General features: G+C 35.7%; 1 protein-coding gene across 1 annotated transcript in view; it reads right to left on the bottom strand.

Annotated features, from left to right (window-relative positions):
• Positions 1-835: 835 nt before the first annotated feature.
• LOC148955006 (tolloid-like protein 2) overlaps positions 836-12,487 on the bottom strand; it is an 81,699-nt gene continuing 70,047 nt past the window's right edge. Inside the window, exons 4-7 of the mRNA XM_089108017.1 lie at positions 10,621-10,791; positions 6,663-6,818; positions 3,356-3,526; positions 836-1,073 (exon numbers count right to left, since the gene is read on the bottom strand). Of these exons, the coding sequence (XP_088964143.1) occupies positions 897-1,073; positions 3,356-3,526; positions 6,663-6,818; positions 10,621-10,791 (675 nt within the window). The 3' untranslated portion in view covers positions 836-896. The remainder of the gene's footprint in view (positions 1,074-3,355; positions 3,527-6,662; positions 6,819-10,620; positions 10,792-12,487) is intronic.

The raw sequence follows: 12,487 nt of genomic DNA, 5'->3' as shown, positions 1-12,487 counted from the left end.
TAGGACCCTTTTTTTTCTGGACTCGGTCTATTTTATTACTGAATCTTCCCATAAAGTTAAGATATCATAACATGCAAGGTCTTATTAGCTTTATTTTTCTGCCAATGACATTCGCTTGAGCAAAGATAAAAAAAAAGTCAATTCTTCAGAATCTACTTTTAGACAGAAATTTTCCAATTTTCAGGTTTTTGCAGTTCAATTTCTTCTGTTGATATATATATAGCCTTTTCAAGGGAATTCACAAGCAAAATCTTATTTCAGAAGCAAGTTTATTTACATACATTAATACTGTCATACCGTACCATGTCTATGGTATGGTTAACTATTCAAAAGTTAGCATTTTCAACTTCAAATAAAATAATCTTGTTTATTCTTGTTTACGACAAACCGTTGACTTAATAAGCTAAACCAAAGTCTATATACCAAAAGTTCGTGAAAACTACATTGTAAGTCCAAACATAACAGTAGTCTCAAAATGTTCAGAAATAAGTCAATATTAACATTAATAAATTAAAGCGAACGATTCATAAGGATCACGACATAGTGTAAAATAAGTATTTGGCCAAAACATTATAAGACAAAAATATTTTGGGGAATTTGATATGTATTTTTCTTGTTTTCATTGAAGAAAAAATGATGGTTTAGTCTTAAAGTAGGTTTGAGGGGGGAGGCAAATCCACTCTTATTTGTACTAGCTTTCTTTGTTTTAGGCTTGACAGTATTATTCATCGCATATCCCGATAGAATATTCTAAATACCTACAATCTATGTTTCCATGTGTCTAAAGAATCAGGTATAAATACAACCCTCCCTGACATGAATCAGCATGCTCAAATCTTTAAACGAAAGAATTTATTCCAACCGTAAATTAATTACGTTTACAACAAAGACAAAACTTAGTGTTTTACACCAGGCATAGTGATATAATCTGCAGAGTATCCAAGACCGTAAGTATTCGAGTCAGAGGTCAAAATGACTGTTAATACATTGGAAGTAGACGTTACTACAGTTCCGTCAGCGTTGCCACTAAATCGACCTAACAAGGGAGCAGTATCATCTTCCCCGTCATATACCTGAAATGATAGAAATTGTAAAGGTTGTCATAATGATAATTATTATATTAGTAGGCATTTCTAGTTTTGTTTAAAACATGGGATCAAATTTAAGGCAATTATTTTTGTTTCAAGATATGACAAATCTAGATATGTAGTGAACAGCCTTGGGGCTTGAATATAGTATTTTGTTCTATCTTCACCAGTAAGTGCATAGATAGCCTATACATGAATGAAGGAAAAAAAAACTATTTTCAAGAACAGTTCCTAATAATGCGTACAGACAGTTTAAACAAGTAAATATTGATTTAATTCTAAAGGTAAAACAAATATTAAAAAAAGAGATTTAAGTACTAGGCAACTCAATAAACGACAGAAATGACAGAATAGACAGATAGACAGATAGACAGAGTAGACATATAGACAGAGCCGACAGAGTAGACAGTTTAGACAGAGTACACAAAGTAGACAGGGTAGATAGATAGACAGAGTAGACCAAGTAGACAGAGCAGATAGAATAGACAGAGTAAAGAGAGTAGACAGAAAACAGAGTAGACAGAACAGACAGAGTAGACAGCTAGACTGAGAGGACAGAGTGGGCAGAGTAGACATAGTAGAGAGAGTAGACAGAGTAGACAGAGAAGACCGATAGACAGAGTAGACAGAGTAGACGCAACGAAGAGTCCCCAATCTCTCTGATCGTATTGGGAAGCATCGATTTTACCAAGAAGACCAACGAAATCTCGGCAGTACACTAAGTCTTCCTCCTGGCAGGAGTAGCCCATATAGCCCTCATTCCTTCTACGAAAGAAAGGGATACGAGCGTCCTCAACAAGTAGATTTTTCTCTTTGAGTCGGGACGTCAATGAAGAGAGGTCCGTCATCTTTATTGACTTGAAAAAAAGTGTAGCTTAGAGCTGGTGTATCAGTTGCAAGGAAATTCATCCCTCCACCTTGATTCTGGAAAACACATTCTTTGAGGTGTTTTCTCTGGAAACTGTATTTTTTTTGTATTTTTATTGAAAATTCTGAAAAGACAAAAAATTGTAACCCGTCCCCCTAGATTTTAGAAATCTATTTGCCTAGTCCCCCCAACGTTTCTTTGAATGAACAGCACTGGCTTAGACTCTTCTTCTACCAAGCCATGGGCCTTCCTTCTCTCGTACACAAAGCTTGAGGCTAATTTCATTTTTTTTTTATCTTCAAACTTAAACTGTCAATTAATCTTTCAAACTTCTAAAAGTGAGGATGTAGTTGAATAGAGGGACTTCAAGATACCTTACCACGTCTCAATTAGGCTGTAGATCTGCGCCAGCAAGTTTCAATTGCTTAGAAAATCCGTGTTGATGAAAAGTAACCATTCTGGGAGGGGGAGCAGTAGAAACTTGAAAGATCTTCCAAAGATCTAATTCGGTACATAAACTGAATTAAGACCTGTAAAACCCATTTCTTTTTTTAGAATTTACTCTGCTTCAATATTACTAAGGAAAGTTCCCCATTCGTAAATTTTCTTAAGAAAAGATTTTCTTATGTTTTCCAACGAAAAAGATCGAACTTCTGGGGCTGACTAGAAGAACTTAAGGAACAGGGATACAATGTAATTCTACTCACTAAAAAATGTCAACATTAGTCTTTGTAAGCAACCTTAAAAAGGTTATTAGATAGCCCTGCCTTGTTCCTTAAAAGAATAAATGTTACATTGATCAATGTATTCTTAAGTTTTACTAGGAGACTTAAGAATTTAGGGGGAAATGATCTGACTCTTAATGCGAACTAAGAGGTAATTAAGGAGCAAAGAACTTACGATATTTCATTCAACAAAAAAAAGTGTAAGCTAGTCTTCGTAAGCAGATTTGCACAAGTCAAAAGAATAACAATTGATTCTACTGTGTCAATTATAAAAGATTAATTAGTTGGATTGTTAACTAAATAAACTTTTTTCTTACATTTAAACTTGAGAAACTCAAGAGAAATAAAATTGGATTTATGGGTCTAAATTGGTTTATTGCCTTATTGGTTTGGAATGAAGGTCAGTGACGTGACTCTATAAGCTTAGCCAGAGACGACCCAATTCATAATCTGTACCTGGAGAAATCTGGGAAAGGTAAACAGGAAGGGTGTGCAAAGCAAAGGATGGCTAGCCCCCAACCCCCAATTGTACTTCCTGGCTGAAGGGCCATGAAACTGAGATCAGTAACGCCGGTGAGGACTGCAAAGTCCAATGTCGTATTTTTTGCCTTTACCTTTTTGGGTCTAAAAAAAAAAAGTTCAAGTAATCAAAATTTTTGAGAAATTCTACTCACTGAAACAAAGTCAACATCAACTTCTGTTAGCAATTTTGTAAAAGTCAATTGAATTATGTTTCCTTCTTCTGCATCAATTGCGTTGCACGCGTTTGCATCATTTGGATATGCTCCGGGATAATCTGGACTAGTTATAGTTCCACTTGGACCTGCCTGTCGGTTTCCACACACCTGGAAAAATTTAAAATCGTTGTTATTTAATCATATTTTCACAAACTATTAAGGTCGTATTTGAAATTTACTGCCGCTAAATGACGAAAATGTCAATATATACTTTTATTCACCGCTTGGATCAAACAAAACTGATCGGTTTTCATATTGCCTTAATAATGTAGCGCTAGATCGTTTTTTCACGTTTTGGGGCACTTCCCCTTCGCTATGCGAATATCTTGAAATTTTAAGAAATAAAGAAATAAAGTTTTTTATTGTTTTAAGAAATGAAGTTGTGCGACATATTCAAACTTTGGCGTAAAGAGCGAGGCGTTGATGAAGGAACCGCCCCTTTCATAGACGGAATAATTTCTGTTTGTTTAAAGTTTTAATGTCGCTCTTTACTTTCAGCTAAAAAAAAACTTGTTTTTTTTATTCAGTTTATGGAATTTTTTGAACTAAGTCAGCTTTGATTCTAGTTCAGTGTGCATGTATTAGTAAAGCGAAATTTGCATTTTAATTTTACTTTTTTGGCTAAATGGCTGTCTCGAATTTTTTTTTCTGACGTAACTTACGAATTAACTTACGTAACGAAATTCTATATTCGTCTAGGACTACTGGATCGATACAATCACCCCTGAAAAAAAAAAAAAAAAAAAAAAAAAAAAAACAAATAAACACGCATCCGTGATCTTTCTTCTGACAAAAATACAAAATTCTATGTTTTAGAAGGTTGGAGCTTGAAACTTCTCCAACAAGGTTTCCTGGTACTCTGAATCTGATGGTGTGATTTTCATGAAAGTTCTATGACTTCTTGGGGGTGTTTCCCCCTTTTTTATAAGATAAGCCAAATTTTCTCAGCCGCGTAACTTTTGATGGGTAACACTAAACTTAATAAAACTTATATATTTGAAATCAGCATAAAAATCTGATTCTATTGATGTATCTATGGGTATCAAAATTCCGGTTTTTAGATTTTCGGTTACTATTGAGCCGGGTCGCTCCTTACTTACAGTTCGTTACCACAAACTGTTTGATAAGATTAATCAAGTTTAGTGTTACCATTCAAAAGTTACGAGCCTGAGAAAATTTGCCTGATTTTTTAAATAGGGGAGAAACATTCCCTAAAATTCAAGGAATCTTGATGAAAATCACACCATTAGATTCAGGGTACCCGAAGACCCTACTGCAGAAGTTTTAAGCTCCCATATACAAAAATGTGGAATTTCGCTATTTTTGCCAGAAGAGAGATCACGGATGCGTGCTTATTTGTTGTTGTTTTTTTCCTGGGGTGATCGTATTGAAATAATGATCCTAGAAGATCAGGAGAAGACGCATTTGAACGCGAATTAAAAGTTCTAGTGCTCTTTTTAAGTGACAAAGAGATTTGATAGCAACTACCCCCCCCCATCCAGTTACTTCCTATAGTTATCTGATCAAAATTTTGAGTTAGCCATTTTGTTCAGTATAGTTGAAAGATCAAATAACTATGTGTTTACGGGTAAAATGTCCCCCACAGTTCGTGGGGAGAGGTCTGTAAGATATGAAATTTGCCCATTGTTTAGATATAGTATTTGTTATCGGGAAGTATACAGACATTTTTTTGGGGGGGGGAGGTTGTGCTTGGGGTGGAATTCCATTTGGATAATCCTCCTTGGGGAGGGAAGTTTCCGGGGGGATGGTGAATATTCCAGGGAAAATTTTACTCTGGGGGGGGGGATTAGACAGATTTCCTATACGAAATTCTTGTTAATTGTCTTACATTATCTTTGCCAATTCAACTGTGCATGTGAAGATATTCAAGAGGAATTATCCGGGGGCTATTTTCCGCGTGTTTTGATTTCCAGAAAAAAACTCTACGGAAGGGGGCATTTCCGGAGTGATCGAGAAACCGATTAGAGATAAAAGTCTTTTCCAAATCAAAGTACCCTAAGGATAATTTTTCAGACTGAATCGTCCGCAAGAACCTTTATGGGGAAGGGAGATTTTCAGCAAGGATGGAACTGTCTGGAGGAATCTTGACGGAAGGTTTGCTTTACATTGGATGATATTTTCACGGAGGAGTTTCCCGTGAGGGGAGGGGGAGTATATTTCATTGAGGCTGAGCCAGATTTACCTACATTATTTGAAAAACGAACAGAAATTAACTAAAAAAAACTAGTTTTTTAACTGAAAGTAAGGAGTAACATAAGCGGTCAAGACTGACAAATATTATTTCTTTCATGAAGAGTTGTCCTCCTCCTCATTACCTTACTCTGTACGCTAAAGTTTGACTGTTGGACCTAATTTTTAAGAACAGCAGCTGAAAGATAAGGGCCGTTTAATTAGAATAGGAAGCTTTTTTTAAAGTGTTAACAGCTTTAGCGTAAAGAGCAAGGCATTGAGGAGCGGGCAACTCTTCATATACGGAATAATTTCTGTTCGTTTAAAGTTTTAATGTTGCTCCTTACTTTCAGTAAAAAAAAAACTTATTTTTTTATTTAATTCAATTGAAACCAAACTAACAATCAGCATTTAATTTCAATCGCAATTAGAAATCGTGTTGATAAAAACAATTTTTACTTATAATTATTGAACGTATAGCAAATGTCCCTCAAATTAACCGTGTAGGATAATTCTTAGAAAGTATTTGTCTTAGTTCTGATTCTCTTAAGAAGCAAAAATTCAGGAGTAACTCATTTTGGATTTAAGCACTTATTTAAAAGTTATAAATTTAAAATGAAATCCATAAAATAAATATTACGAAAAACAGCATTAAACCAAAGATGAGAAGATTATTGCTTGATTGTTTTTTGTTTTTTTTTTTGTTTTTTTTTGTAACTGTGATTTATGCTCTGTTTAAGAATACGAATCTTTGTTTACATAAAAAAAATTGTATGTAGAGTAAATAAATATCTTTCTGTATGTTTATATATCTAATTTTTTTTAGGCTGTAATGTAGCTAAAGACAAATCTTATGGTTGAAGCAGGCAAATTATACGAAAAATGATGGAAGATATATTAAAGGAAATCATAGAAATCTCAACGTATCGTAGGAGAGGATCTCGTCCCGACTTCCCGCTTCCCTGCGCATGGGCTTGGAGCGAATCGAACAGGATGCTTAACCTTACAGATAAGCAAAGTGGTTTATCTTTGATGGTTTAGTACAAAAACTTACAGCAGTCCATGAAAGAGAGAATCCCGTGCTTGTAGTCTCAGCATTGGTCCTGAATTTCATAAAAACTTGGTTTGTCGATGATCTTAATACTAGACCAGTTTGAACTCCGCTAAGCTCTACCAGTACTGGTGCTGAAGGACTTGATCCGTCATATACCTGAAAATAATTTAAAAGAATCACTGCTACTGAACACTGCAAGTAGCATAGAATCCACTTCAGAGTTTTGCAGCCATGGATCCATGGAATCCCAGGGTTCTACGGAAAAGAGTACAAAGCTACAAAACTACAACGAAGCCATAAAAACTTCAACGAAAATAAATATGAAGAGGTAGAAGCAATACAAATGCAGCTGTGACACAGATAAAAACTAAAAGGAAATAGTACCGTTCCGAGCATGAGATTGCCGGTAGGGGGATTTCACACTTATTACGATAACCGAGAATATATACAGGCTAATGTTATAGACTAGCAACAATAGCCTATAACCGTCTAGCGAATCCCAGAATGTAGAAAATAACCCAATATCTTATCAGTACACTTTGTGAGAACCCAACAACACTCCCGACTTCTGCACTGGGAGTGGCTTAAGTTGTGTTGTCCATACGCGAGCAAAACCAATCGAAAAAAAAAACAGCATAGAAAAACCCGCTGAAATTTTGCTGGGAGATTCTTGGGTTTCCCCAATGCCTAGAAATACCACAATCCAAAATATGAAAAACACACGCCCAGACAATACAAATCAACTCTGAGAATTCCCAGTTCTGAGGAAGAATCGACTCTGAGGAAGAGCGTACAAGAAAAAAAAACACAAATTAGAGAACAATAAGAAGGTAACTGAAGGAATCATTAGATAAACTCTTTGGTATTCAATTCACTCAAAATCTTAGAAACAAAATGATTAATGCTTCTACAGTAAAGAAGTCACGGATCTTTAAGGAATTTAGCTAGGTTTACCGAATTAGAAATAATTTAAAAGGAGAAATGACAGGAGAAAGAGAATTTGAAACTGGATTTATTAGGAATTTCAGAAACTCATATCCCAGGGGTAGGAAGCATGAAATTAGGTGATATAGAATTTGTTTACTCAGGCAGGAAGGATGGGGTACATAGACAGGGAGTAGGGCTAATGATGAATAAGGAAGCTGCAAAGTCTTGTTTAGGCTGGGAAGGTATTAATAATAGAAAACTAATTGCTCATTTTATGACTAAAAAGTTCAGGGTATCAGTTATAGTAGTATACGCCCCTGTAGAACTGACTGACGGAGATAATAGTGACTCAGATGAATTTTACTTACAATTACAGGAGCAAATAGACAGGGTCCTAGTTAGAAATATGACGTTATTAATAGGAGACTTTAAAGCCCAGGTCGGTAAAAATAGGGATAGATGGTATCCTAGCCTTGGTAAATTTGGTGTAGGAAAAGAAAACAGTAATGAATACACACTTTTGCAATTTTGTAAGTATAACAATTTAGTTATAAAAAATACGGTGTTTGGTCAAAATGGCTCATAAGTTAACATGGTATTCACGTGATGGCAAGACAGCAAACCTCATTGATTATGTTATAGTAAACCGAAGACTGGCAGGATCAATACAAGATACTAAGGCATATAGGAGTGCTGGTAGTGTGTCTAGTAGTGTCTAGGGTTAATTTAAAGCCGAAATTTCGAAAGGGTAGCTACCTCCTGGGAAGTTATGATGTTGGTAGACTCCAGGATGAAAATTTGAGAGAAACTTTCCAGGAACAGTTGAATACTAAACTTGATAGTTTAAAATTTGACAATGTGGAAGATGGTTGGAATAATTTTAGAAAAATAATTTGTGAAGTTGCTGAAGGTGTATTAGGGAAGAAAGCTAGAACTGCAGCTAAGGATATTAGTGAAAAAGCTTTATGTGTAATAGAAAGGAGAAAGGACTTGTACAGGAATTATCTGAGTGATAGATCATATGAAAACAAAAGAAATGTAATGAAAGTAGAGAAAGCATTAAAATATGAACTAAGGAGGTGTGAAGTGGAGGCCGTGGATAAAACTACCGAGTATCTGGAAGATGCAGCTAGACGGCATAATAGTAAAATATTGAACTGGCACGTTAACAAATTGAGAGGGAGTAGTCATTCCGGATTTGGCGCAGTTAAAGATAGGAATGGGGTCGCAATTAGCGATAAGGAAAAAACTAAAGAGATATGGGCCAGACATTTTGAGAACTTACTTAACCGAGATAGAGTTGCAGGAAAAAATATAGAGGAAAATGAAAAAGTTTGTGATACCTTGGATGTGAAGGAAGATTTGTTTTGTGAGGAGGAATTAGCAACAGTATTAAAAGGACTAAAGAGTAATAAGGCTCCAGGTGCTTATAGGGTGGTAAATGAGTTTCTTAATGGTGGCTCTGAGGCTACAATCAAGCTTCTGAAGATTTTAGATATGACTTTTTGAGAAAGGGAAAGTACCTAACGATTTTAGGACAACCTTCAACTTTATTAATAAAAGTGATAAGAATCAGTGTTGTTATTATTGAGGAATTGGTCTATTCTCTGTAGACAGCAAATTACTTAATAATATGATACTTTTTAGACTGAGAGATGCTGTAGACAAAGTTATAAGAGAAGAACAGTGCGGTTTTAGAAAAGGTAGAGGATGTGTCAACCAAATGTTCACTCTTAGGTTAATAATTGAGAAGTGCCTGAGTTATCAAACACCTTTGGTCCTTAGTTTTATAGATTACGAGCAAGCATTTGATTCTTCTGATAGAGAAGCTTTAGTAAAGGTTTTATCCATGTATGGTATACCAGACAACTACATTAAAGTGATTCGTGCTATGTACGAGAAAACACTGCTGCGGTTAAGGTAGGAAATGAGGTAAGCAGCTGGTTTTGTATTAAATCAGGAGTTAAGCAGGGTTGTGTTCTATCCCCCTTTGTACTGATTATTTTGATGGACTTTGTTTTAAGGAGCGCAGGAAAGGCAATGGGAGACCACGGAATCAAATGGGAAGGAAAAAGTCTCCTGGACATGGATTATGCTGATGATTTAAGCATCCTAGGTGAAAGTGTGAGCAAAATGAATGAAGTTTTTGAGGTTTTGCGAGTTCAGGGTGCTAGAATTGGTTTGATAATAAATGTTAGGAAGACTAAATCACTGAAGCTAGAAATAAGTGAAGATGGAATGGTGACGTTGGGTAATGAAAAGATTGATCAGGTGGGCAGCTTCACTTACCTTGGTAGTATTATTAGTAAAGATGGTGGGAGTAGTGAAGATGTTAAATATAGAATAGCCAAAGCTCAGGGTGTTTTTTCACAGTTAAAAAAAGCATGGAAGAATAGGAAGATAAGTCAGCAACCCAAGATTAGAATCTTAGAAGCTATAGTAATGACAGTGGTCAAATATGACTCTGAAGAATGGGCGCTACGAAAAGCGGATGAAGATTTGCTAGATGTTTTCCAGAGAAATTGCTTAAGGATTGCTCTGGGTTCCCGGCTGACTGACCGCATTTCAAACAATAGGCTATACGAAAAATGTGGTTCAATACCGCTTTCTAGGGCTATAATGAAAGAAAGGTTGAGGTGGCTAGGGCGCGTTGTGCGGATGAAGGATAATAGATTGCCGAAGATTGCTCTTTTCGGCCAACCATCTAGGGCTAAACGGAAAGCAGGTCGTCCCCGTCTGGGGTGGAGGACGTCATATAAAAATTTAAAGGAAACGGGAACTTCGTGGGCGGGTGTAAAAAGGGAGGCTTTGAATAGATTGGGGTGGAGGAGGAGCATGCGTAGCTGTGTTGGCCTCAGGCGGCTTGGTGCTGCGGTGAGTTGTTAGTAGTAGTAGTAGTAGTAGTTGAAGGACGGGATAACAAAAACACATCCTGTACCCCAGAAATATTTTGTTAATGGACCAAACTAAAATTAGATAATTACTTCTAAAATTCTCTGCTACAGACATCATGACAATTAAAGTAACTTACAGTGAGGACGTCATTGTCTACTTCAGTATTGAAGTCATCAAAGGAGATCTTTGCAATATCACCAGATGGCACAGTCAATCCATAACATTCATCAAGATCATTGCCATATTCAGCAGGATAGTCTGGAGATGTGTAGACGCCTGTTGGGGATGTCTGATATCGGCCACAGACCTAAAAATATATTAAAATTTAAAATCAAAATTGCTATGTAGAAGTCTAATCAATTTTCTTTCAGCAGTTTTGTTGTGACATGGAAGGTAAAATGGATGTTATTTTGCCACCCACAATATTAATGAAACTAACATGTTATTATGCAATAAAAAAATGTAAACACACTATTTAATATTGAAAAACGGTAGCACTTACGTTTTCCCTGAGGAATTCTTCCCTTTGGCTGAAGCAATATAGTCTTGGCAATGTCGCCTCTAACGGTGGTTTAAACTACTTGTTACTCAGCAAGACAAACTGCATAAGTTCTATCCAGTCTTTAAGAACGGTTTTTAGGCCTTAAGAAAACACCACTGATTACCTTTTTAGAGCAGTAAAGAGTCTAGTAAAGGCTCTTCAAGATCACATTAAATGCTTAGGACTGAAGGAGCAAAATATGGTCCTATAAGCTATCAAAGGGCATTAGAGCTGTCTTTAATGAAACCTTACCAGTTTTAATGTTTTTTCCTTTCGGTTTCTAATGATCTAATCATAGCATCTCCCAAGCAATTGGATCCAATCCCAATCAAAATCAATTGGATTTCTTCGCACCGTGAGGATATAGATAGATTTAGGTTTAATTCTTCTAACATCTGTCAATGCAATCCCCAAAATATTGAATTATTCATCACCTAGACTAGGTGTTTTTAACAGTTTGGGTGATTTATTTAACAACCCAACTGCGCTTGAAATCTGTGTTTGACAGTTATGAATCCCTATGTTGTGATCCTCCGACATATACAATTTATCAACAGGTGGGTAGAAAGTTTTCATTGCAGAGCTTCAAAAATGACTGTTGATAAAACTACCTACATCAGAGCATCAGCTTCAATTTAATTTTTCTTTCAATTACAAATTTGTATCTCTTGCAAGTACTCTCAAGTACTCTCTTTTTTCTCTTGAAAGTACTTTTTATAATGGGTCTAAATGTAAGTTATTAGAGAACGATCAAAGTCATTATCTTAATTACCAAATCAGTGTCATCCCAGTTAGCTCGTCATGATCTTGATTACCAAATCAGTGTCATCCCAGTTAGCTCTAGTTTATTTAAGCGAAAACATCTTACTATTCGAATATTATATCGAGAGCTTTAACAAAACCTAACTAATAATTGGCATTGAAGGTATTCGAAGCAAGGTTCAAGTATTAGAAGAAACAAAGAGTTATGAGATGGGTGAGCCATCTAAAGCATAAGAGTGTGTCTACGGTGTTACGCTGTAACTACAGCGTGTACTGTGTCTACAGCCGAAATTCCCAACCTAGGACACAGGCCCCACCAAAGGGGCTTGGCAATATTTTGATGGGTTATGGACATGACCTGCAACTTTCGGCTGACTATATTTTAGAGCCTTAATTTTGAAAAAAAAAATTCATTTGAATGACGTCTCGTCCAAATGAATTTAAAGAACAAAAGAGGTACATGATAGAACTGCAATGATGTTATACATTGCACAAAAGGTATTGTATTCAGACAATATTTTTCATCAGAATAAAATAGATAAATAGATACACTTTTATTTTCACCAAAATCTTCATGGCGATGCCAAATTTCTTTGCTATAGTCATATTGCAAAGTGAATATTAAAAAAATAAATTAAAAAACACTAATCAATCCTCCTGATTTTCGTTATAAATATTTACAAAACTAGACAAATATTTA

The sequence above is a fragment of the Artemia sp. Qi Xiang Cuo genome, chromosome 2, assembly GCF_049724085.1.
Source record: "Artemia sp. Qi Xiang Cuo chromosome 2, ASM4972408v1, whole genome shotgun sequence".
Classification (NCBI taxonomy): Eukaryota; Metazoa; Arthropoda; class Branchiopoda; order Anostraca; family Artemiidae; genus Artemia; species Artemia sp. Qi Xiang Cuo.
The sequence above is the reverse complement of the archived record's forward strand: the minus strand, read 5'-3'. Positions and strand labels throughout refer to the sequence as shown.